Below are 27275 nucleotides of genomic sequence, written 5' to 3'. Positions count from 1 at the left end.
TGACACTGTGTTCGTTTATTGCATTGTTACCTTTTTTCAGAATATGATTTTATAGCTTTTATAACATGTATATCTTAGGCTAAAATTGCAATTACCTGACGTAGGAATTCATTTTACGTTCAATATCAGAGATGAAAACTAGGCCGTTAGAATACCCATGAATACCAGTAACGTGCCATTTATCTGGTTGAAATCTAAATAGTGTTTTATTATGTATTATTCATGAAAAAGACGCTATTGTAGTGTGGCAAAAAACGACATTAGAGACCATCAAAAAATGAAAAATGAATAAACTATCATTCGTTAAATATAAAGCTTTTTATTGACTAAATTCACTAAGATAGAAGTAAATGGAGATCTCAAGCAAAAAGTGACATTTCTTTCAGATAAACACCTCCCAAGAGGGTTTAGTAGGTACCTGAAATGTATGAAATAAATACCATAAATGTGTGTGCTATATCGAATTAGGCTTACTTAAGTATTAAATAACAATACTTTATGTCATAACTTATTCAATTATAGAATTTCCATTTGGATCATTTTAAACGTAAAATAGATAAAATTGAGAAATTGGAAACGAGGAATGCGTCAAAGAGACAACAATTCTATATATGCCTATTCCAAGTCAGGAGCCTGTAATTGAGTGGTTGTCTTTGTTGCTGTTTCTCATATGTTTTTCGTTTATTGTTTTGCATAGTTTGTTCTTATGTTTTACCGTTACATCACTGTCCTAGGTTATGGGGAGGCTTTGGAGCCAAAAAAACTAGTTCAAACCCGCTGCATTTGTTTGCACCTGTCCTAAGCCTGTGTTTCATAAGTCTTTCTCGTTTCTCGTTTTTTATATACTAGTAGATTAGACCGTTGGTTTTCCCGTTTGAATGGTTTTACACTTGTCATTTTTGGGGCCCTTTATAACTTGCTGTTCGGTGCGAGCCAAGGCTCCGTGTTGAAGGCCGTACTTTGACCTATAATGGTTTACTTTTAAAAATTGTGACTTGAATGGAGAGTTGTCTCATTGGCACTCATACCACATCTTCTTACATCTATCTACTAACAATCCGACCAAAGAGCAGAAAACAGCCCTTGAATCATTAGCTAAGTATCTAGTAGTGTAGAATTTGTCCGCCGTCTTCTTTGATAGAAATATACTACGAAACTGGTTATTCTTTAGGGTTCCCTGGGTTCAGCCCCCGTTTTTTAGCATTTCGTTTTGCTCAATCGTATGGTCGCTATGTATTTTTTTGTGGACTGATGTTTGCTTTTTCCAATTTTCTCGTTGACTTATTGGTCTTGATTGCCCCTTTGGTGTCTTCTCGCTATAAAACTTACACCTGTTTACATAGAAAATAAGAATTTTGTCTAATTCTTCGGTCATTTTATTTCACAACAATTACGGTTATCAGGTATTGTTTTTGGTTTATTTTGATGTCAAAGTATCCAAGAAGGAACTAGTTTGTTAGTTATGAATTAATAATATATATAAAAATAAGAAGATGTGGTATAATTGCCAGTGAGACAACTCTCCACCAGAGACCAAAATGACATAAAAGTTTACAACTATAGGTCACCGTACTGCCCATTATATTAGTCTACGGAAAAAGAAAAATATTAAAAAAATTCACAAAAAAAATTATTGGTAACATTCGTTGCATATTATTTCTCTGTTATTAAAAATATCAGAAAATTATACAAACCTCTGCCAGCTTTAACTATTAATCCATTTCTCCTTGTTATTCTAACTCCACTTCCGTCTGTGATTCTAAATCCTCTTCCGTCTGTGGTTCTACCACCACTTCCTGTTGTGATTCTGAATCCTCTTCCGTCTGTGGTTCTAAATCCACTTCCATCTGTGATACTGACTCCACTTCCGTCTGTGGTTCTAAATCCACTTCCATCTGTAATTCTGAATCCACTTCCGTCTGTGGTTGCAACTCCTCTTCCGTCTGTGATTCTAACTCCGCTACGATCTAAGAATTATATAAGATTTAAACCCATTTGTCCAATGTCTTTGGTTAAAAAGCATATAGATCATTGTTAAAAAAACAATTGGATAAGACACAATGTTTGAATCGAAAGCGAAATTTTCGGACACATCAATTATTTCAGTTTTCAAGTTAATATCAGCAGGTTTTTAGTGTTAATTGCAAAACTTTGATCAAGGTAAATTCAGAAACGCGTTTCGGATGATCGAAATGACTTACTATTTTCATTTTTCAGTAATGAATGAATTTTCGATTCATTGAACGGTCATATGTAAAAAGTAAAATAACAAAAAATACCGAACTCCAAGTAAAATTCAAAACGAAAAGTCCCTTAACAAATGGCAAAATTAAAAGCTCAATCACATCAAACGAATGGAAAGCAACTGTCATATTCCTGACTTGTTACAGGCATTTCCTTATGTAGAAAATGGTGGATTAAACCTGGTTTTATGGCTAGCTAAACCTCTCACTTGCATGACCGTCGCATATATTTCCATTATATTGACAACAATGTGTGAATAAAACAAACATTAAAATTCTAACCCAGGCCCTCCTATTTGTGAAAACAAATTGATATATTTAACTTTTAGAAAGATTAAAGTGTACTGAACCTTAAACACTGAACACAATGCAAACTCATTTTGTTACTGAAGTCAGAAAAAATATATTAACATAAATACTGTATATAAGGTTAAATACATCACAGGAAATGCATCAAAAATTTGTAATATTCAATTGGTATCATCAAAAATAGAATAGTCAACAGTATGCTCTATTATAATTTTGTCTAATTATTATACTAAAATTTTTATTTGCAAAAAACAAATGTTAGTATAATAACTACATATATTAATTATTAACACATATGCACGTATTCATGCACCATGACAGTGTTGAGATAAAGCATATAAATGTCTGTTTTTAAAGTTCGACCAAATTTGTTTCTAAACAAATGAATGTTAACCTACCTGCAACACCTCTGACACCATTTACTCCAAATCTCCAAACAGGTCCAAATGTACTAGAGCCATCTGTTCCAAAACTCCCCTCCAAACTTGCTGAAGTAGAATCACTTGGTCTACCAGCAAAACCACTTGGCTGGAAAGGTGCATTAACTTGACCTACAGGAACGCGAACTGACAAATCGCCACTTGGACTGCTAACACTGCCACTTCGTTGGAAAGATGCAACAATTTGGCCTGCAGGGCGGCTGACTGATAGCTCATCACTAGGTCTACTTACAAAGCCTCTTGGTTGAAAAGTGGAAATAATTCCTTGACCTCCAGGTGTAGATACTACTCTAGAAAATCCACTTACAAAATTGCTTCCGGGCTGTCTTCCTCCAAAACCAGTTCTGACACCTGTATTAATAGTAAGGGTTCTTTCGAGGGATGAAATATAAGAGATCAATCCGATGTATGCTTGGTAACTTATGGTGATGAAACCTCCTCTACTGGTTGTGTCATCTCGTCCGGTACCAAATCTGCTGGTACTAGGGCCTAATCCACTTACACTTGGGAATAGGCCACTCACTGCTAGACCAGTTCTACTTAAATCGGAGCTAGATGCACTCAAACCGAGACCAAATCCGCTCAAACCAGGACCAGCTGAACCCAAACCGGGACCAGTTGCAGTCAAACCTGGACCAGTTGCACTCAAACCGGGTCCAAATCTGCCTCTGAAATTGCCTCCTACTGTTCCAGAAAATCTTCCTGTTCCATCTAGTGAAGAAGCTAATCCTCCACTAAGAGCGGATGCTAGCCCTGCTGCAGTTCCTGCGACAGTTCCACCTAATGCTGCAGCTAATCTCCTTCCATCTAAACCACCACCGAACCTCCCATCTACAATTCCATCATTACTAAGACGTCCACTTTGGAAACCAGATATGGCTCTATTTACACCAGAACCAATTCCTGCAAAAAATATTTATCACAAGCCATGTTTCATTTGAGAATTAAATCACAAATCATAGCTATTACAAATTATGCTGTTGTGTCATAGCTATTCCTTAAGTCTGAGCAATTGTTAAATTAATCAATATTTAACTCAATTTGAAGAATTAGATAAAAGTACTAATTTCCATAGAAAATGTGATTTTTTCATGATAGTGCAATCTAAAGATCTGAAATTAACCCCCTTTTGACGTCATATTACCCCAAAACACATGACTATGTCTTCTTCTTCAAATGCAATAAAGTGATCTTTTGATTTACTATTACTTTCAAGTAAGATATAAGATTATTTTATTATCATTTTAGAAGTAATAGAAGTATTAGTGTTTTCCACATGTAGAATGACTTTCTATGTTTTTTGTGTGCATGAGTTATAGTTTGTATAAGTTTTACTTGGACGTTATAATGACTATTTGATGTGTCCTGGTGTGGTATGTTTTCTTCTCTTTGAAAGTATGTGAATTTAGTCTATTGGTAGATCATTTTCAAGTCTTTAAACTAAAGTTACAATTAAATTTAGCATTCCGCATGCAAATGTTTATTTTATGAAAATCATCGAGGGAGAATTATTGGATTGCAGACTTATTTTCTTTATACATAGTACAATAATGAAGAAAAAAAACACTTTAAAAATTTCATGCGCGCTTCCAACGCGCTTTTCTGGATTGACCTTCATCGAGAACGTTCAATGCCGAATATTTGAAAAGGAAGGATGTCTACGTTACTAGATGAATAGATTGTACTACATGTAGATAGAAAATGGTGTGAAAGAACAATAAACTATTTTACATTAAATCATGATCAAGTCAGAACTATTAAGAAAGAATTGTCTAAGGTATGCAATTGCTTGTTATATCGAAATATGAATCGATGCCTTTTGGTAAAGTTTCATAATCAGTTTGTATATATCATTAAACAAGTAATGGTTTACTGATTAAAAAAAAAACTGTTCTGAAACTGCAACTTTTGATTGAATTGGTTTCATACAGAACATTGCGATATGCAAATTTATTTCACTTCAGAGATTCTCGCAACTGTAGAACAGTTTTCAGCTTTTACATAATATTTCGGAACCTATTTATCTTTTCCTCAGCAATGTATTAAAAACGTTTGTTCAGTTACTCTCATATTTTTCATTTTTCAATATGCGGAATGCATGACCATTTTTACATCTCACTGAGCCATGATACATTGCCTTATTATTTCTTATACATTGTTTATATATTTTTTAAAATCCGTATCTTCCAAATCTTGTTATGTGAAAAAAAAACACAGGCGTCTATTTCACCCCAAAGATCTTTCTTTTCAAAGCTTGTTTTAAAAGAAGCACACCGGTCTACCTATATATATTTTTTTTAATTGAACACCCTCGATTTATTTAAATTGATTCCAAAGCTGCATTTTTTTTAAAAACAAATTTGCTTTATTTAAACATATATATATATAAACAGATAAAAGAAGCCAGACACTTTGAGACACTACTGGATAAACAAATTATTATACCTCCTTTCCCGCTTGCCAGAACTCCAGCTGTACTAGCGAAAATGAGGGTGACAAACAAAATCATATTGATGTCTGAAAAAAAATTGGGAATTATATATATAAATATTGATTTTTCCATTATATAAAGTTTACAGATAATAATAGAAGATATACAATATACAAGGAAATTAATATAATAGTAAAAATCAAGTTATTCATAGTTAAGTGCGCTACTTCAAAATTTCAATTTTCAATGATAAAGTGTACAGGTCGTTACAATTATCAAAACATATTTACACAACACTTAAGAAAAAGAAAGATCTATTCTTAATTACGGTAACAGTTCCCTTTTTATGTGAAATTCAATTTTCTAAAGATTTAGTTACATACAATACGGTATACAACTTTTCAATTACCTTAGACTTCTTAGTACTGCAGCTAGTCAATATGGAACTGTATCATCATCTTGCGTGCCGGTGATTTTATACTATCTTGTCTATCGTGTAACATAACCACAAAGGCTGACCTGTGCTGAAAAGTGACAAGTTTATGTGACGGACGACTGCTGAACTGCACAATATAATAGAATTCATCACAAAAGTGTCATGTTTTCATACAAAATTTACGATAAATTATTCTTTGTAGATCGATGATATATTTTCTATTTCAAAGAGACATCTAGATTCGTAATTGTAAATAAACAAATAAAAGATGCGTTTATGATATAATTTGCTTGAAGGATCAAACGGTTATCAAGGACAATATTACAAGTATGTACTTTTGTATTGCTACATGTATCTGTTTTATATGAACCAATGAACTGCAATAAAGAATATCAAACTTAGTTTATTGAATGTATTCCTGTTTTTTCTGCAATTTCTTTTCTAATCGTTTTATATTTATACGATTTAGTTACAATGTTTATTATTAATAATAAGTAGTCGTGCAATGCTGATGTCACTCTGGCCACTTTCAACGGTGAAATATTGGCAAAGTTGATCATAGCTTGAGTAAGTTGTTATTTTAAAGTTCTTTTGTTTGGTTATATAGCTAATCTTGTATTCGAGTACGTACTTATACATCCTCGGCTTTAGTTTTTGGATTTGAGCGTTCCTGGTGAAGTTAAATCCAGAAAGGCGCTTCGGCCCACCAAATAAAAAAAAATTATGTTATTTTTTGTACCTTGATATGTATGAAATTTAACAATTTTCTCTCTCATAAGTTTTATGCAGTTCATATAAATGTTTATTTTAGCAAGTTAGTGTAACAAGAAATCTACCTTATGTCAGTCGATATTATAGTGTGACATTTGAATTTCCTTGATTGAATAATACGTAATAAGTGCAATAATTATTGCAACTTGTAACTTTTGCACCTCAATAACGGAAACAGCTACCTGATCTGTGATTACTATCTAAGTAAATATAGATATAAAACCAATATTAAATTATTTCTAACTTTGAAAAGAAAAAATTATAATAATATTCGTTCTAGTTGCATTTTTTTATAATGTATTTTCATTACATTTTGTATGTGTCTTTTCCAACCAGGAGCATTTAGTCAAGTTGTTGTCGTCGCTTACAGTCTGTCATGATCGTTTTTCGTTTTATGTATTTAGTTTTAATCAGGGCGTTATTTTTCTTTTGAAATTGTTCACAATATAGTTTTAATCCTGGGCCTTTTATAGCTTACTGAATATGGTTTAAGCTGTATTGTTCATTGTTGATGGCCGTGCGGTGACCTATAATTGTTTACATCCTCGTCCTGGTCACCGGTTGATATAGTTGTTTCATTGGCATGCTTGCCGCGTCTCCTTATTTCTACATTGATCCTTATTCGCACGAGGCAGACTTCATGCACAGAAGCTTCTAAAGAGAAATGAAAAGAAGCTGGCATCATCCTTTAACTCTACGTTCTGCTATATGCCTCACTGAATAATTCAAAGTTTGGTAACTATGTTGAGAGTATTTATCCCATTGAACTTGAAATTAAGGATACGGAAAATATAGTTAAATCTGGTTCATAAATCATGAAAATTGACAGTGAGGGTCGGTTGAAAACTTAACTTTACTATCAAATAGATGATTATAATTTTTCAATCGTGAACTTTCCATTCATATGTAGCAGTATTCCAGCAGCCTTTGCATATTGAATATAAATCACCCAATTGATACGATAGTCATGGCTTTCGAATCATGTCACGATTTCCCTTATATGTGGTTCTTGCTTACAAGGAAGCAATAGAACCAAGGGTTCCAAATAGTAAAGTCAAGCCATTCCTTCGAAAGTTTTACGGACGCCATCAGGATTCGGTTGACCTGTATGGAATATCTGTGTCATGGATGAGATGACCACAATTATATCCCATTTAGGGAGCTACCATTTGATTTTTAGGGGGGGGGGGGGGGGCTAAGATGAAAAATTTTGTCCTGCATTTTTTTTAGTTGTAGTCTCTGTCCTACCTTTTTATTTTTCACTCTATTCGGTCCTGCATTTTTTTTATTAGTTTATCCTGACTTTTTTTTACATAAATTGTCATCCTGCCTTTTTTTTGCCAAGTTGCTCATCCTGCCTTTTTTTTTACTCAAAACTCCTGTCCTGCCCTTTTTTCAAATTTCATCCTAGCCCCCCCACCCATAAAAATCAAATGGTAGCTCCCTTATCGGCGCCTTAATTCCATCCTTAAATGCAACCTATCATCTACAATTTACTTATCTTGAACAGCGACGTTTACCCTTATTACAGCAGGTACTACTTATTCTTCCCGTGAACCTTAGGTCACTCCCGGTTTTTTTCTGCGTTTTTGCTTATTATCTTGGTCTATCTTGAATCCCATAATAACTAAAGATCAACTTTAAAAAAAGGGAAAATGAGCAGCAGGACAAAATATATAAATATGTCAATATATCTTAAATAATTATAAAAATAAGAAGATGTGGTATGATTACCAATGAGACAACTATCCACAAGAGACCAAGAGCCACAGAAATTAACAATTATAGGTCACCGTACGGCCTTCAACAATGAGTAAAACACATGCCGCAGAGTCAGCTATAAAAGGCCCCGAAATGACAAATGTAAAATAATTCAAACGAAAAAACTAACGAGTTCACTCTCTGTCGGGGTTATTGCCCCTAATCGACGATTTGTTACCAGAACTATAGTAACTGTTAATGAAGAAAAACTGTAAAGAGAAAACATGATCAGCAAGACAAAAAAAAAACCATCAAGAAAGAATTCTTAGTTATGAATTATATATGTTCAAGTCTTCAATGTTGAAAAAGAACATAGATCAAGGTGAGCGATACATGCTCTTTAGAGCTTTTCTTTTTTGTTATACGTTTTTCTTCAATTTGTGGCTTTACATGGACCTCATGGTATCTTCGCCATCTTTATACAGAACTGAACATTATGGTCCAAGAAAATAAGTACTTGGAAATGAGCATATAATAAAATTAAGAATGGAAATGGGGAATGTGTCAAAGAGACAACAACCCGACCATAGAAAAGACAACAGCAGAAGGTCACCAACAGGTCTTTAATGCAGCGAGAAATTCCCGCACCCGGAGGCGTCCTTCAGCTGGCCCCTAAACAAATATATATACTAGTTCAGTGATAATGAACGCCATACTAAACTCCAAATTGTACACAAGAAACTAAAATTAAAAATAATACAAGACTAACAAAGGCTAGAGGCTCCTGACTTGGGACAGGCGCAAAAATGCGGCGGGGTTAAACATGTTTATGAGATCTCAACCCTCCCCCTATACCTCTAGCCAATGTAGAAAAGTAAACGCATAACAATACGCACATTAAAATTCAGTTCAAGAGAAGTCCGAGTCTGATGTCAGAAGATGTAACCAAAGAAAATAAACAAAATGACAATAATACATAAATAACAACAGACTACTAGCAGTTAACTGACATGCCAGCTCCAGACTTCAATTAAACTGATTGAAAGATTATGTCTTCATCATATGAATATCAGGCACAATCCTTCCCGTTAGGGGTTTAGTATCATACCATCATAACATATATGAGAAGAACATAACCCGTGTCATGCCAACAACTGGTTTTTAAAAAAATGTGTTTAGTGCCGATGCAAAGACCCTATAAGTAAATATATTACAGACCAGAGAAACTATTGGTTTTTTAAAAGAAAGTGAGTTTTTCTGTAGGGATTTTCTTTCATGGCATGTCTTAGATTATGTATTCTTAATCTTGCTTTATTGCACATTAAATGCAATTTAATAATTATCAGTTTGATTCAGTTGTTTTTATTATAAAACTGAACAAGTAAATAGAAACAAATATAGTATGCCCTTATTCATTATTTCATATAGGTTGATTCTGTTTCGAGAAAACTCTTTCTGCCTTACCCCAGCCACCACCACGATTATTATTCTTACAATTAAAAGGTTGCTCCCTCCAAACATAAAATAAGCGGTAATCTTTCTAACTATACTGTCTGACGTATTAGCAAATGCTGTGAAGGGTATTGGCATTTTAAAATATAGCAATATTCAAACACTTACAGAATCGTGTACCTTTTAATATTGTATGTAAAACTAATCATCTCAACTTAACCTTGGTTTTTTTTTGTACCAAAGATTGGAACACGTCATATGGAATGATGTGCTATATATTGCTATAACAATACATGTACAATGAGTGCCATGGTCGTTATTAATGTTAACGACGCGGATTGTTGATATCATCTTTTATTTCAAAGAGAATCATCTGACTTACCATCATGTTAGGTTTTTTTTTCATTTTATAAGAAAACAATCATTTTAAGGTTTTCTAAAGGTCTTTTGTTTGTTTCACTTTGTATCTTGTCATTTTCTTTTTATTGGTTTAATATTTAACGTTGTTTTTTAGGGGGTCGTTGTTGGTTTTTGGTGTTTTTATCTTGTTGGTCTTTCTTTGTATATTTTGTTTGTTGTCAGTGTTAACATGGTTAAGGGTTAAGTCACAATACAAAATCTCATGTACAAAATGAAAACAAACAAACGGTTAAAAGTTAACCTCGCCATAATTTTTTTTTTTATTAAGAACGACTTGGAAAATTCCGAATTTGGTTTCAAACGGCCAAATAATTGGAAAAGTTTAATTTAAAGATTTTCTCACATTTACAAATTTAATAGAGACCCAATTTTGACATGTAAGGTCAAAAACTCTTACTACATCATGTGTAATAGTATCATTAAATTTTTCACTTAGTTTGATTACTCTAAAAAAAAAAATCAGAACTTTCTAAACATTTTGTGGCTCGTAAGGAATGTTAAGATTTTCCCGGCTTAATTTGGATTGAAGCGTTTATAATTTCGGTGATAACATTTGTTATGTCAGGTTAGAAACGTATCCTATTACCAGGAAAATATCTAACTAGAAAATGTAAAACCTTAATCTCAAGTCTTAATTGTTTTTCTTTAATCATAGCTTAATTTCAGAGCCTCTATTCAGAATGATTTGTCAAACGGTAATGATCTTTGTTTTTGTAATTATCAGCCATGACATCAGTTTTATTCAGTTTTCATTTTGAAACTGAATAAGGAAGCTTGAAAATATGTAGTATCCCCGTATTCATTGTTTTATAAAGTACAATTATATTTGACATTAACAGGCGTTATCGCGACACTTTTGATATCATAAAACTATAAAATAAATATTGTACGGGATTTTAATCAAGTCTAAAATAACTTCAGAGATGTACGTATGGGAAAATAGTACCTTGTGCCGGGGAGTGATGTTTCATTCTTTCAACTGGTGTACGGAATAAGAACTAATAATTTTTACTTTTTACACATTGTGACTTGGATGGAGAGTTGTCTCATTGGCACTCATACCACATCTTCTTATTTCAAATCACTTTCCCGATGTACTTGGGTTCATCCTAGTTTTTTCGGGTTCAAATGATTTTTCTGTGTATTATCACGGTATGCGAACTTTTTTGTTTGACTTCTTTTATTTTGATCATGGTGTTGTTAATGTATGTCTTTTTTTTAACCATTTGTTATCTTTCAAGTAAGCGGCAGTTTAAACATGGAACCCCGTCTCAAATGAGGATTCATATCATGGACCAGTTTGAAAATGTATATAATAATTAGCTGGTGTGGGATTGAAATGCCTGACGAATTTGTGGATAATTATTAAAAGTTGAAGTAAAACTGGAGCCTAACATTGTGTCTCAGATTGAAGTGAATGTAAATCTAAGTAAATGTACGACCATATTATAAAGTTGAACTGCACTGAATAAAAAATAAAATGCCTCAGGCCAGATACTGCGGAAAGATCATGTCTAAAAAGTATTCTACATCCGGTATTCATGTTTTGATTCTTGTTTTTTTATTGATTGTTTTATCGGATCGGTAACTTGAGATTTTGACAGATCCAGTAATTAAAAGTCTAATAAAGTTTCACTTGTCATCGGCCATTGCAAGTTACTTAAGGCTGTCTAAGCGCTCACTATGCGTACGATGCCGTGTCCTTTATTTTAAAAAATAAGGTATCTATATTACTACAACATAATTCAAATAAGTTCGAAGCCTCTATTAAATTCTAAGTTAACTTTCTTTGGTTAGATATCGCATACATTTTCTATCTAGATGAAGTCAGACAAGTTTGTTTAAAAAGCTAATATGGTTTTTGATTTGGCGGGAAATCATTTTCATTAGAAACTCTAGAGAAGTTACGAAAGGTGTGTTTACTTCCGCTTCCACGTCATTTTTGTGGTGTAATTTTCTACGAAAAGGAAACAAACAAATAAGTGGACTTGCCAATAATCAGAAACATTGATTTTTAAGAAAAAAATCGTAGATGGTGACATTTTTTTAACTGTTGACTGTTCATTCCATTATACATATTCGTTTTTACTGCCAATACTGCATTACTGGTGCGTCATTGTCACATATTGGGAATCCCCTAACAACAAACAAACGTTGACGAAATTTGCTACACGTCATTTTTGATATTTTGTCAATTTCCATTAATAGATGTTAATAACATAGACATATTGATGGAAGTCGACGCGAATTTGCAAGTGCTAGATCTGCTGTTTGATGATCAAGAAGGTGTACTGACTAAAGAGTTCGATAATCCGCATGTGCCACCATTGGACTTTGTAAGTATATATTACCGTCAGTGATACTGACATCACTGTAGCTTGTAAACTAATCTGTATCCTTCTGATGTAACATATTGCTGACACATAAATCTAAAAATAGATTTTTCTTCCACACAAGCAATTCCATGTTGTCAATTGTCATTCAGTGTATGTGATTTAAGCAACATGGACATGGATCTACTAGCAGGTGATGATGTTGATTTATTTGATGCAATACCTTTCCCTCTTTTGGATGAAGATTTTACAGTAATAAACAAGTACCATGATACAAAAAATTCAGATTCTGAGGAAGATGCTGTTAGTGATAACTGGAGTGATATATTTCAAGAGGTGACTTGTCAGATGGCTTTGTATACATTTGTACAATAACATGTACTCGTGCTTGAATGTACACACATGTAAAATGTACACGAAAAACAATACATGGCATTAATTTGATATTATTTGAAAAAAACCTTGGAGACATTCTTGATGCATATATAAATGAACATTGTATTTAAATAATAATATGTTAATAGGTGCATTCTATCAGACAAGCAATTGAAAATAGAGGATATTTGGCTATGATTGAGCTTTTGTTTCACCTGCAAACAGTCCAATGTTTAATCAAAGTTAAAAGCTACATTATGTACCAACAGAATCATGAGAATCAACTACAAACTCTAAAAAATTCTACAGTGATTTTCAAATGTGCAATTTCATTGTATGTACATTGTGTAATCCCATTTTGGGACTGTTTTGTGGGATACATTTGTTAACTTTTAAAGTCAATTGTTTTGTTTTCATACTCAGTTGCTACCTGTTTTTTTATAGAATAAAATGTATATATATATTTACATTTGTGTGTGATTTAAGATCAATTCAAAGGTATGCCTACAAAGACGAGATTATTACATGTTATTTCTTTAATTTAATTTCTTTTTAAACATTTCTTGTACTCTCACTGACAGGGAAAGATGGAATCTGTAGACTAACTAGTATTGGCTATCAAACATTTGTGTCAAAGTAGTTTTTTATTTATGAAATAATACTAAATAAGGAAATTTTTGTATGGAGATATCAACCGAAAAAACGAATAAATTGAGAATAGACAAAGGAGGCCCTTAACATGCTAAATAAATACATTTAAAGTATGTTTTGATTTTTTTATAACTTTTTGACAAATACAAAGTATACATAAATTGACATTTATACAAATGTACACAATGTATGTCTAATAGTCTAAAAATATTTGTAATTCATTTAACATTTTTTTTTTCAGTCTGACCTTGACTTATTTTCTGGAGATCTTTTGGAATCTGCCTTAAATGAAGCTAACATAAACAACTTTGATTTCCTTGACCCACCAGAATTGGAAAATAAAACAAAAGACATTTATTCAGATCATGATTATTATGCGCAAAAATCACCTTCAAACAGTGACAGTGGAATATCAATGAGCTCAAGTGGTCATGCTTATTCACCTCAAAGTGTGTCTTCTGACCAACAGTATAGTCCAAGATCAACAGACCAGCAACAAAGCCCACGGTCAGGAGATATGTCGGGATCACCTAGGAGTCAATCAAACTTAATCCCTGATATGATGGAAATCAATTGTGATGTAGGACAAGCTGGTATCGATCAACAAAATAATGTACTATCACTTGAGGATTTAGACATGAAAGACATTAATATTGATGGAATTGATGCTAGTTTATTGATGAATACTACTGACGAAGATTTCCTCAAAGAAATTTGTAGTACAAATGCTGTAAATCAGGAAACATCAATTAATTTTGGTAAGAATATAAAATGGGTTGTATTTTTTAATACAGGATCATTTTGTAGTGAATATTTTCAAATTTTCGACCAAAAAAGATCATCATTAAATAGTTGAATGAAATTATTTTAATGGGACTTACATTGTAGAAAGATCTGAATACACATGTCAGAATATTTATTTATAGATTTAAAGAATGTTATGGGAAACCAGTTGATTTTAATAAAAAAAATATTCTTAAATCCAAACTATGATATGCACGGCCTAATCTAGGATTTTGGAGAGGAAGAAGTGACTTCTTCTTCCATGAGAGAGAGGGAGAAGTGGTCAACTTCCTTGTCAGTTGCCATTTTTTTTTTATGCGACTTATAGCAAATAAGTTCTCAAATAGAATGTTTACAATGTATGTATTCGTATAAATCAATATACATATACATTTGTAGGTATTGATAGTCCACTGAATGAGGTTACCAGTACAACAGCGACAGTGGATTCTAGTCAAGTTATTCGTGTCATCAAAGTTACATCTTGTGATACATTACCATTTACCATGAAAGATATTTCCACATCAACATCATCAAAGGTAATGAATCAAGTACTTCCATTGTGCTCTTGTTTTTATGGTTAACCTTAACTATCACATGACTATGCATTTGTTTTCATGGTTTATATATTACATGTGCCCTAAAAATTAGATTTAGTATACAGAATAGGGGTCGGTAAGTGGGCCAAATTTTTAATGGCACTACATGGATAAAACTAGAGGATTTTGAATATCTGACAAAAAGTCATAAACAAGAGAAGGGAAGATCCCGAACACATAGAAATATAAATTAACATGTTTTAAAGGATGGTATTTTCATAAAAAAAAATTTTATATTTAGTTTTTGTTTGAATAAAGTTTCAAATTAAGTATGCTGTGTTTCTAGAATCAGATTCTTCAACAATTGTTATTAAAAGTTTGCCCCAACCCATCACTGATGGTTCATTGACTTTGAAACTTTTGCACAGATAACATACTACACAGGCAAGACATTTGTTTGTGGCAGCAGTTTATTATCATGAAAGAAATGATTTAATACTAAGAGGATGCTGGTTTATCCCTTTTTACTGAAAAATATACTTTCCACTTACCATAATCTAAAATTTTATGATTATACATTTAACTTGTTAACAGATCCCAGAATTAAAGCTCACAGATGAAGAAATAGACTTACTGGCTAAAGAAGGAGTTGTACTCCCTACAGATATGCCACTTACAAAGGATGAAGAAAGAGTCCTTAAGGCAGTCAGACGAAAAATAAGAAATAAGGTAAGAAACCATTACGAGTTTATTAAAAAATGGCTTGATTGACTGATTGTACATGTAATATCAGTATCATACATTTATACTCATAACGATAACAAATCTAACAACAAATAAGGCTGGTTTTGCGAGGTTTGTTCTACTAGGATGAAGGGCAACAAATTTGGATTTACATAAAAAAAAAAGTGGGGGAGGGGGTATGTCTGATATAGAATTAGAACATGTGGCCTGATTACTAATGAGACAACTATCTACCAGAGACATTTAAGTTAGCAACTATAGGTCAGGATAGGGCCTTCAACAATGAGCAAGACCCATCCTGCATAGCAAGCTTTAAAAGGCCCAAAAATGACAAATGTAAAATAATCGAAACAAGAAAACAAACAGTCTGATCATTTATTTACAATGATTTATGAGCAATATCCATACTGCATAGTTTGGTAGAAAGTTTGCCTACAAAAGGCATTGAAGAGACTTACATGATAGTAAAATATAATATATAATTGTTTAAAATTTTTAGACAGGATTTAAATTTAAAATGATAATTGCAAGTTCATGTTTTATTTGTTAGATATCTGCAAAAGAAAGTAGGAAGAGAAAGATGGGTTATGTTGAAGGGTTGGAGAAACGAGTCAAAATGTGTACATCAGAAAATGCTAACTTGAAGAAAAAGGTGGATGGCTTAGAACAACAAAATCAGTAGGTGTCATGACTTGTAAAGGCCACAGAAAAGCTTATATGCAGACATTTTTTGAAAACTTTATGAAATATTTTTATCCAAATTAAGGATGTTCGTTCATCTTGTTTTTGATTTTTTTGTCAGGTATTTGGAATCCTCTGGTTTTATCCATGTTTTAAGTGCCATTAAAAATTTTGTCCCTATCCCCTACTTTTCTTTTCATAATTTTATTACATAGTTTAAAAAGCCATTATTGAAAATCTTATAAAATCCTTATTTTTTTTTATAGTTTTTCAAAGAAAAATGGTGACAACTGAATGACAAATCTAGTGGCTTATATCTCAAAAACAAGGACACAAACCTTCATTTATTTCTGATTTTTTTAGTTCCATTATTTATATACTATCAATTTATAACAGCCTAAAAAAAATTTGTTATTTTGAAACAGAGCTGGGAATACCCTTAAGGTACCCATTAATTGATCCCATACTACATTTTTTTAACCCAGAACAAGGACTAAAATTCAAAAAGAAGTTCCACTTCACAAATTGCTTTGATGTATTGTAGTTAAAATAAACCTGTCCTGATGTCTTGACCAATCAGATCATGGAAAAAACAGTGGTTTTTATACGACCGCAAAAAAATTTTTGTGGTCGTATATTGGTATGACGTTGGCGTCGTCGTCGTCGTCCGAAGACACATTAGTTTTCGCACTCTAACTTTAATTTAAGTGAATTGGTCTCAATGAAATTTTACCATAAGGTTCAATACCACAAAAGGAAGGTGGGGATTGATTTTGGGGGTTATGGTACCCACAGTTAAGGAATTAGGGGCCAAAAATAAGCATTTTTGTAACTTCCAGACATAACTTGTGTGTAAGTGTATGGATCTCTCTGACATTGTACCACAAGGTTCCATATCACAAAGGGAATGCTGGGATTGATTTTGGAGGTAATTGCCTCTAAATTTTAGGAATTAGGGGCCAAAAAGGGGCAAAAAACAAGCATTTTTCTAGTTTCATGACAATAACTTGTGTGTAAGTGTATGGATCTCTCTGACATTGTATCACAAGGTTCCATATCACAAAGGGAATGCTGGGATTGATTTTGGGGGTAATTACCTCCAAATTTTAGGAATTAGGGGCAAAAAACAAGCATTTTTCTAGTTTCATGACAATAACTTGTGTGTAAGTGTATGGATCTTTATGAAATTGAACTACAAGGTTCCATATCTCAAAGGGAAAGCTGGAATTGAGTTTGGGGGTAATTGCCCAAAAAGTTTAGGAATAAGGGGCCAAAAATAAGCATTTTTCTATTTTCCAGTCAATAACATGTGTTCAAATGTATGGATCTCTCTGAAATTGTACTGCAAGGTACCATACCACAAAGGGAAGGCTGGGATTGATTTTGGGGGTAATTCCCTCTAAATTTTAGTAATTAGGGGCCATAAAAGGGCAAAAAAACAAGCATTTTTCTAGTTTCAGGACAATAACTTGTGTGTAAGTGTATGGATCTTTATGAAATTGTACTGCAAGGTTCCATATCACAAAGGGAAAGCTGGGTTTGAGTTTGGGGGTAATTGCCCTAAACGTTTAGGAATTTGGGGCCAAAAAACAAGCATTTTTCTAGTTTCCAGACAATAACTTGTGTTCAAGTGTATGGATCTCTCTGAAATTGTACTGCAAGGTACCATACCACAAAGGGAAAGCTGGGATTGAGTTTGGGGGTGATGAATCATAAGGGGGTACAAAAAATTGGGGGGGATTTTTTTTCCTTTTTTTTCTTTGAAATTTTCCATTTTAAATTGGTTATTTCTGATTTATATATAAAAGCAAATAATAATGATATGGTTTGAATAGGTAAATTAAAAATTTTTAAGTTCTTAGACCACTTTCATTCTGTGTGAGAAACCTATGCTGTGTCAAATATTTAATTACAATCCAAATTCAGTGCTGTATCAAGCTTGAATGTTGTGTCCATACTTGCCCCAACTGTTCAGGGTTCGAACTCTGCGGGCGTATCAAGCTGCGCCCCAGTGGAGCATTTTATTCTCTTAATAAAATTGAGAATGGAAATGGGGAATGTGTCAAAGAGACAACAACCCGACCATAGAGCAGACAACAGCCAAATGCTTAATGCATCATCATTTTTGAATTGGTTCTTTACAACATTTAAATTAAGGAATTATGCTCCAGTCAGAGTTGAAAGCAACAGGGTTTGAAAAGTTTTGCTAAATATTTCATTTTTAATTTAGATCTTGATATAAAGCCAAAAAAAATTATATAACTGATTGTTTTGTCAAATCAGGAAAATTGTAGTGTGTAGACCATACTATGCCTTGTTACAAAATCATTTAAATAATTCAATGTATTTTCTTAATATAAGTTTATACTACCGATAAAAGATTTAATTTGAATTTATATAGTTTTAACATTTATTTCTGTTTTTCAGAACATTGATGCAGCAGTTAAAGAAATTACAAACATTTTTAGTTTCAAAGACATCCAAACCACAGACATCAACATGTGTTATGGTATGTACCCGTATTTATTTTTTTACAGACAGAATTTCATTACATAATCATATTCAGTCTAAAAGAACCATGTCAATCATTCAACACTGATGTTAATTTCACACTTTAAAAAAAGAAAATAACTTGTGATTCAAATTCTAAAGAAGCATGGCAATCAATCATCTAAAGCAGTCAGATGTGTTAATATACATGTAGAACAGTGCAGTATATATATATATATATACGCCATATACGTATTCAACTTAAAAAATGAAGACAACTTTGTAATAACTTGGTTTAAATCAAATGAAATTTTGTTTTATGTTAGCAAATACATGTATCAATGAAAGATTCATAGATAATTATAAAAGCATTTAATCTATTTTTAGGTACTACTGTTATCATTTGCTTTCATTATTGTTCCAACCTTCAATCCGTTCAAAAGTTTTGATTCCTTGACAGGAGTAAGGAATGTTCCAATTCCAGGTAAGCATTATGTTAAACTGTTTTGAAATTGTTGTCTCAGTGATTAAAATTTTTCGTTTAACTAATAGTATTCTTAAGTACCAGGGCTCAGAAAAAACTCTTAGTCGCTTGCTTTTTCTGCCAAATAGTACAAGTAAAAGAAAAATGGAAATGTTTACTAGACATCAAACAAATAATAAAAAGGACATCTACAAATTAATGTATTAATTCAATAGACTATATTACTTCTTTTTTTCAAGATAATTGACAAAATTTACATTTATTAAAGCAAATTGTTCTGTTGCTATGAATAAATGATTTCAGGTCAATTTTTAACTTTTCATAAGAAAACGGGAATGGACAAAGTCAATAATGCTATAAATTGTTTGCAGGAAAATCCAGAAGTTTGCTTCACAATGGAGACAATGGTTTCGATACAGACAATGATGACAATCCTTATGGTCTGACAGTTAAACCTGGTCCACCGTTTGAAATACCGCCAAAAACACCAGCAATTCCAGTTCCACCTAATACACACATTGATACTATCGTGGATGAAGACATTTTATATCATTCTAAATCAGCTGATGACAATGAAACCGATATCAATCATGTTAATGTGAAATTAAGCAACAATATCAATCAGGAACAAATTCAGGTTGACTTTAATAACGAGAAAACAGCAGATCAATTGGACAGTGCTGACAGTGAAAAAAAAAGTCACAGCATAAATGGAGATTTATGACATAATTATTGTTTTCTCAGGGATGAATGGTAAATGATATTTTTGTTACTAACATGTAGTACAGCATTATGAAATAGCTACATGTATAATGGGCTTGTCCATCCCAAACTTTTTATAGTCTTAGAGGTTACTGATTGATTTAGTTGCAAAAGTATTTCTACTCAAAATTTTAAGCTAAGCACTTGAAGGATCAATCTGCATGCCTGAGTATCCCAGAAACACAAATAAAAATACTGATGGCTGAACATTTTTGCAAGCTCCTTATTTTAACAATTTTTCAAAGTCCAACCAGATGATAAGTTTGTAATATTGTGATTATTTTAATTTATGAAGGGGGGTCATGATCAGTGGATTTAGAGTTTTGGAATAAGCCAAAATACACTTATATGATTTAGCATTCTCATCATCTAACATAGCTTTATTTTCTTTGTTAAACATGCATGTCTTAATTACACTTATGTATGATTTTGATTAGTTTTGTTATCAGCAATTCAGCTACTACTGTATAATACACACATATTTAATGGAACATTTGTCTAAAGAAAACTATCAGAAAAATATGTCAGGAATCTTGTGCAAAATTGGTAATACTTTTCTCCTAAGAAAAAAGACTAACCATCTTCTTGATGGAATTTTTAAAATTTAACAAAAGGACATCTTAGAAATTCACAGCATAATAACCAAAGATAGTAATTAATTTGCAAATTTAGAGAAAAGAAAAAAACACAACTAATTTTCTATGTTGATGAATATAAATATAAAACAAATGTACAATAAGCATGAGTTTACACAATTTTAATTCATAATGGCTTCATTACAATTCAGTCATGATATAGTTTTGTTGACAAGGATACTGGAGAATTTCTCATATTTTTCCGTAAATGATTTGTTGCAAAATATGTTTCAATACCATAAACATATGTTTCTTTTAATTGACTGTGTCATATATCTATGTTTGTTAAATTGTTCTGTTTATTATTCTCTATGGGTCATCTTGACCATTTGTTTTGTAAAATCTTGAAGTATTATGCTTGAAACTGTACAAATAACATATTATATATAAGCTTTAATGTATAGTTTGAAACTTTGCACAAATTTTAGTGAGTAATTTCTAGATGAAATTTTAAAGACACTTTATGAAACGATTTTTACTTTCCAAATGTAAATAAAGTTGATTTTTCATACATTTTATTGGCTGGGAATGTATTTAAATGCTTGAAAACATTGCAGAGTAAGATTTTTAGTATTTCAAGAAGAAGTTTATAATGAGATTTTTGGAACTTAACATAAATGGCAATCAGTTTGACATTTGATTGATTGTTGACAGGATCATATATTTTTATCATCTTTTCATCTTACAAATGAAACCATTTTATAATAATCCTTTCTTGTGAGGGTTATATTTTGTTTTTCTACTTGTTGTTTTATACTATGTTGTTGTAAATAAAGAATATTTTTGAATTTTGAGTTTTATCCGTCATTAATTGTTGAGAATAATTGTGCACCATTTCTAAATGGAAAAGAGAGGCAAATCGAGACACCAAAGGGACATTGAAACTCATAAGTCGAAAATAAACTGACAACGCCATGGCAAATAAAAAAAGAAAAAAAAAAGACAAACGCACAACATAGAAAACTAAAGACTGAGCAACACGAAACCCACCACTGAAATAGCTGTACCAGTGAAGAAATCTGTTAACAGCATTTGCAATATGTTGTTGAAAAAAAAAGAAAAATACCCACCAAAAAACGGGGGAAACCATTTTCGATGGCAAATCCCCAGCTGGTCTCTCTGTCAAAAAGTGTCGTTTAAAACTGAAGAAAAATATAGTGGTATTTTACCTAAAACTGAACAGTTAAATATTTGACATCCTGTACCTTTTTAAAATGAAATACATTTTTACAAATACACAACCTATAACTTAGTAAACACATTTAATGCTGTCCTTGGGTCACTTGTATATGTATATAATTATATACCTTGGGTATTGCATTTATTCAGGTAAAGTATCCTGCATATGACTTTTTACTTGAGTAAAAAGAAATAACAAAAATCCAACAACACAAGTAATCTTTAGACCTCTAATGGTCACAGTAACTTGACCAGTGATGGAAAGGTGTGTGGTTAATCAGCCACTATCTAGATAAATATCTTTAAATTTTGATATAAAAAAAAAAAATTAAAAACGGACAATTACAGGTACTGACAAGAATGTTGACTTAACCAACAACAAGATCCAGAGAAACTTGATTTTTATACAACAGCCAAAAAAATTTTGTGGTCGTATATTGGTATGACGTTGGCGTCGTCGTCCGAAGACGCATTGGTTTTCGCACTCTAACTTTAGTTTAAGTAAATGGATCTCTATGAAATTTTACCAGAAGGTTCAATAACACAAAAGGAAGGTGGGATTGATTTTGGGGGTTATGGTACCAACAGTTAAAGAATTGGGGGCCAAAAATAAGCATTTTTGTAACTTCCAGACATAACTTGTGTGTTTGTGTATGGATCTCTCTGACATTGTATCACAAGGTTCGATATCACAAAGGGAATGCTGGGATTGATTTTGGGGGTAATTCCCTCCAAATTTTAGGAATTAGGGGCCAAAAAAGGGGCAAAAAAACAATCATTTTTCTAGTTTCATGACAATAACTTGTGTGTAAGTGTATGGATCTTTATGAAATTGTACTACAAGGTTCCATATCACAAAGGGAAAGCTGGAATTTAGTTTGGGTGTAAATGCCCAAAACGTTTAGGAATAAGGAGCCAAAAAGGGGCCAAAAATAAGCATTTTTCTAGTTTCCAGACAATAATTTTTGTTCAAGTGTATGGATCTCTCTGAAATTGTACTGCAAGGTACCATACCACAAAGGGAAGGCTGGGATTGATTTTGGGGGTCATTGCCTTAAAATTTTAGGAATTAGGGGCCAAAAAGGGGCAAAAAAACAAGCATTTTTCTAGTTTCAGGACAATAACTTGTGTGTAAGTGTATGGATCTTTATGAAATTGTACTACAAGGTTCCATATCCCAAAGGGAAAGCTGGGTTTGAGTTTGGGGGTAATTGCCCTAAATGTTTAGGAATTTGGGGCCAAAAAACAAGCATTTTTCTAGTTTCCAGACAATAACTTGTGTTCAAGTGTATGGATCTCTCTGAAATTGTACTGCAAGGTACCATACCACAAAGGGAAGGCTGGGATTGAGTTTGGGGGTGATGAATCATAAGGGGGTTCAAAAAATTGGGTGGGGAGGGATTTTTTTTTCCTTTTTTTTCCTTTTTTTTCTTTCAAATTTTCCATTTTAAATTGGTTATTTCTGATTTATATATAAAAGCAAATAATAATGATATGGTTTGAATAGATAAATTAAAAATTCTTAAGTTCTTAGACCACATTCATTCTGTGTCAGAAACCTATGCTGTGTCAAATATTTAATCACAATCCAAATTCAGTGCTGTATCAAGCTTGAATGGTTGTGTCTATACTTGTCCCAACTATTCAGGGTTTGACCTCTGCGGTCGTATCAAGCTGCACCCAGCGGAGCATTTTATTAGCTATAGTGATATTTCTCTCCCTTTGCTATCTTGACTATGTATTTGCAGAGATTGCATCAGATGGCCTAGCAGGCCTACCAAAAGTAGTTAACTTAGTTGGTACCTATATGTTTTATAAAGTTTTCAATAGATTTAATAAAAAAAATATAAGTAGTTTCACAGGAAAATGGAATTCACAGTGCAGGCAGATATATTCTCTACACCTGAGCACTAAGGTAAAGGGTCAATGTATCATACATTTGTATTTTCAACTTTGATCAAAGTCATGGTTAAAGTAGATTTGTTGTGTTACTTTTAAATCTGCTTTGCATGGAGATTACTCGTTTATGTTGTGTTACATTTAAATCTGCTTTGCATGGAGATTACTCTTTATGTTGTGTTACATTTAAATCTGCTTTGCATGGAGATTACTCGTTTATGTTGTGTTACATTTAAATCTGCTTTGCATGGAGATTACTCGTTTATGTTGTGTTACTTTAAAATCTGCTTTGCATGGAGATTACTTGTTTATGTTGTGTTACTTTTAAATCTGCTTTACATGGAGATTACTCGTTTATGTTGTGTTACATTTAAATCTGCTTTACATGGAGATTACTCGTTTATGTTGTGTTACATTTAAATCTGCTTTGCATGGAGTTTACTCGTTTATGTTGTGTTACATTTAAATCTGCTTTGCATGGAGATTACTCGTTTATGTTGTGTTACTATTAAATCAGCTTTGCATGGAGATTACTCGTTTATGTTGTGTTACTATTAAATCAGCCTTGCATGGAGATTCCTCGTATATGTTGTGTTACTTTTAAATCTGCTTTGCATGGAGATTATTCGTTTATGTTGTGTGCATGGAGATTACTCGTTTATGTTGTGTTACTTTTAAATCTGCTTTGCATGGAGATTACTCGTTTATGTTGTGTTACTTTTAAATCTGCTTTGCATGGAGATTACTCGTTTATGTTGTGTTACATTTAAATCTGCTTTGCATGGAGATTACTCGTTTATGTTGCGTTACATTTAAATCTGCTTTGCATGAATCAGTATAATCTTTTATAGAATAAAAAAAAAAGAAGACAAGAATCTAATATCATCATCTCACTGTTGTAGCATTGATATACATTTTACTGTATGGTATTGATGTATTGGATAGAATTTAATCTAGTATAGTTTACCCTTTTTACTAAATCATGACCTAAAAGAAGTAAATTAGGAGACTAATTCTTGAACTTCATATGCTAAAATGAAAGATACAATATTTTTCTTGTTTTATTGTGCTAAATGTTTGCCAATGAACATTTGCCCAATCTCATGATTCATAAATATTTGTTGCTGAACAATTGAGACATGACACATGCACTGGTCTGTGTTTCAGTTAATGTTAGATTGTAACAGTAAAATATGGCAAACTTGTACCTTATTTTGTCTTATTTACTTGAGGTATGAAATTCAAGATTACTGCCTTTATTAGTCCCCTACTGACGAAGTCGAAGGGGACTTTAGGAGTCGCACTCCGTCCGTCTGTCTGTCTGTCTGTCTGTCTGTCTCTCTGTCTGTCCATCCGTCAGTCCGGCAAATCAGTTTTCCACTTTTTGTCTTCATGCTTGAAGATATTGATTGATATTTGTTGTATTGTTTTATCATGACAAGTTACAGATCAAGTTCGAATTTGTTCCGGTCTGATGACTCAAATAATCAGTTTTCCAGTTTTTCTCGTCATGCTTGAAGATATTGATTTGATAATTGGTATATAGTTTTATCTTGACAAGTTACAGATCAAGTTTGAATTTTGTTCCGGTCTGATGATTTTGTGCAGAGTTATGGTCCTTGGACTTAGAAAATTCACACAAATAATCAGTTTCCAGTTTTTTTCGTCATGCTTGAAGATATTGATTTGATAATTGGTATATAGTTTTATCTTGACAAGTTACAGTTCAAGTTTGAATTTTGTTCCGGTCTGATTATTTTGTGCAGAGTTATGGTCCTTGGACTTAGAAAATTCACTTAAATGATCAGTTTTCCACACTTTTTTTCGTCATGCTTGAAGATATTGACTTGATATTTGTTATATACTGTGGATTCATTTATTTTCGTGGATACCAATTTTCGTGGATGAAGGAAAACTTGCATGTTCGTGGATATTTCATTTCGTGGTTTTGCCAAAGTCTGCATACAAGCCTTAAGAAAATTTGTCATTCGTTGAATATTTAATTTCGTGGCTCAACTGTACCCACGAAATCCATGAAAATTGGTATCCAACGAATAATAATGAATCCACAGTAGTTTACACCATGACAAGTTATAGATCAAGTTAGCATTTTGTTCCTGTACAATGAATTTTTAACCGGTTGGGAACTATGTATTGCCATGCAATACTCTCAGAATGCTTGTTTTACGTATATTTGTAATGGTCATTAGTTTAGAGTTATGATGATTGATTTTGATTGAATTTTTGGGTTTCACGCCACTTTCAGCACTATTTTCTATTTTGTGTCGGCCAGTTTTTACTGTTGGACAAAGTCGGAGTGCCTGGAGAGAACCACTGTCCTTCTACAGGAAAACTGGCAATCCTAGTCAATTAAGATTGGACCCACCTGCTATGAACTCACAAACTCAGTGTTGACAGACTAGTGATACAGTTGTTGAACTACTTAAACCGATTGGTAGCAAGGCCTCTTCAGAGTTACGACATTTTGGAACAATTGAAATGTGGTTTGTTTTGTCCACTGTAATTGTGTCAGCACCCAACTCTTGAGTGAAATCCTGTCATTGATGATCATTTTTTGACCTAGTAGCATCAAGTCCAAATAAGTTGATAATAATCATGATAATGTCAGATGAGAACCATCAAGTTTATTAGAATGTTTGTATTTACACTGTAGATATGCACCTGATTTGTGTACACATTAGGAAATCTGTTGATTACATTCCCTTACTAGCATGCTCCCTAAATTATACCTGTATCAAATATTTGTGTCATAAGTATTGCAAACTGGTCATTTGCCCAATTTCTCCTGAATTTTTCAAGATATATGTATATTGATTTTTGAGTACTGTTACTTTAAATTATTTTTTGGTAAATTTGAGTTGTTAGTTTGCTGTTTCATTAACTATTACTTGAATAATACATAAAAGGGATAAAGGATAACTTGTACTTTTAACTTCCATTTGACAATGATCTTATTAAAAAGAATACTATTACCGATGAATTATAATGAATTTGTCTACTGACCAAGTTTTTGTAAGAATTGGTATTTTCCTAGATCTCCATCACCAGGACCTAAGACTTGAGCCCATCTATGTTAAACATGTTAAAGGTAGATCAAGGTGATCCAAGTTTCACATATAGTTATTCAGTTGCTCTAAAGAAACACAGGTTTGTTCAACATAATTCTTATTAAGAGATATAGTCAAACCTGCCTTACAAATAGTTACTGTTTCAAATTGCTGTATTTAAAGGTCAAAAGGTCCTTTCATGAATAACGCTTGTGAAATGTACCCTTAAAGTTGACACAGTAATGCAACCAGAATGAATGATGTTGCTATTAGATGTGAATTCTTCAGGTCAGCATCGAAGATTCTCCAGCATATTTCTTGACTCAGTCAATGGCCAAAAAAAACCCCACTGTTTTCTTAAGCTTTGGTAATTTACCAGTATTGAATAATTTTATTTTCTCATAATCCTCCAACCATTATCCTTTCCTTTCCAAACTAGTATACTGAGA

General features: G+C 32.6%; 2 protein-coding genes across 3 annotated transcripts; one reads left to right on the top strand and one right to left on the bottom strand.

Annotated features, from left to right (window-relative positions):
• Positions 1–1700: 1700 nt before the first annotated feature.
• Positions 1701–3889, bottom strand: LOC127734795 (testis anion transporter 1-like). The gene is made up of 2 exons (XM_052244806.1): positions 2951–3889; positions 1701–1967 (listed from the first exon to the last, which is right to left on the bottom strand). Exons 1-2 carry the CDS (start codon positions 2969–2971, stop codon positions 1731–1733), a joined length of 258 nt encoding a protein of 85 aa, XP_052100766.1. The 5' UTR covers positions 2972–3889; the 3' UTR covers positions 1701–1730.
• Positions 3890–12110: 8221 nt separating this feature from the next.
• Positions 12111–21468, top strand: LOC127734786 (cyclic AMP-responsive element-binding protein 3-like protein 1). 2 transcript variants are annotated; one of them, XM_052244794.1, is made up of 8 exons: positions 12111–12539; positions 13804–14320; positions 14745–14884; positions 15479–15613; positions 16179–16306; positions 18737–18818; positions 19187–19283; positions 19655–21468. In XM_052244794.1, exons 1-8 carry the CDS (start codon positions 12435–12437, stop codon positions 20005–20007), a joined length of 1557 nt encoding a protein of 518 aa, XP_052100754.1. In that variant the 5' UTR covers positions 12111–12434; the 3' UTR covers positions 20008–21468. The 2 variants fall into 2 exon arrangements, with proteins under 2 accessions (XP_052100754.1, XP_052100753.1); XM_052244793.1 differs by lacking the exon at positions 12111–12539 and adding an exon at positions 12675–12872.
• Positions 21469–27275: the final 5807 nt, after the last annotated feature.

Source organism: Mytilus californianus, unplaced genomic scaffold (assembly GCF_021869535.1).
Source record: "Mytilus californianus isolate M0D057914Y unplaced genomic scaffold, xbMytCali1.0.p SCAF_3, whole genome shotgun sequence".
Taxonomy (NCBI): domain Eukaryota; kingdom Metazoa; phylum Mollusca; class Bivalvia; order Mytilida; family Mytilidae; genus Mytilus; species Mytilus californianus.
This window is presented reverse-complemented; position numbering and strand designations above follow the sequence as displayed.

What these genes read in the sequence shown, in the direction of transcription:
- LOC127734786 (XM_052244793.1), top strand. Translation starts at nt 12,708, where the DNA reads ATGGACATGGATCTACTAGCAGGTGATGATGTTGATTTATTTGATGCA. An exon ending in GGAGTGATATATTTCAAGAG is followed by an intron (nt 12,873 to 13,803) that starts GTGACTTGTCAG and finishes TTTTTTTTTCAG; the next exon opens with TCTGACCTTGACTTATTTTC. An exon ending in GGAAACATCAATTAATTTTG is followed by an intron (nt 14,321 to 14,744) that starts GTAAGAATATAA and finishes ATACATTTGTAG; the next exon opens with GTATTGATAGTCCACTGAAT.
- LOC127734795 (XM_052244806.1), bottom strand. Translation starts at nt 2,971, where the DNA reads ATGGTGTCAGAGGTGTTGCAG. An exon ending in TGGTGTCAGAGGTGTTGCAG is followed by an intron (nt 1,968 to 2,950) that starts GTAGGTTAACAT and finishes TATAATTCTTAG; the next exon opens with ATCGTAGCGGAGTTAGAATC.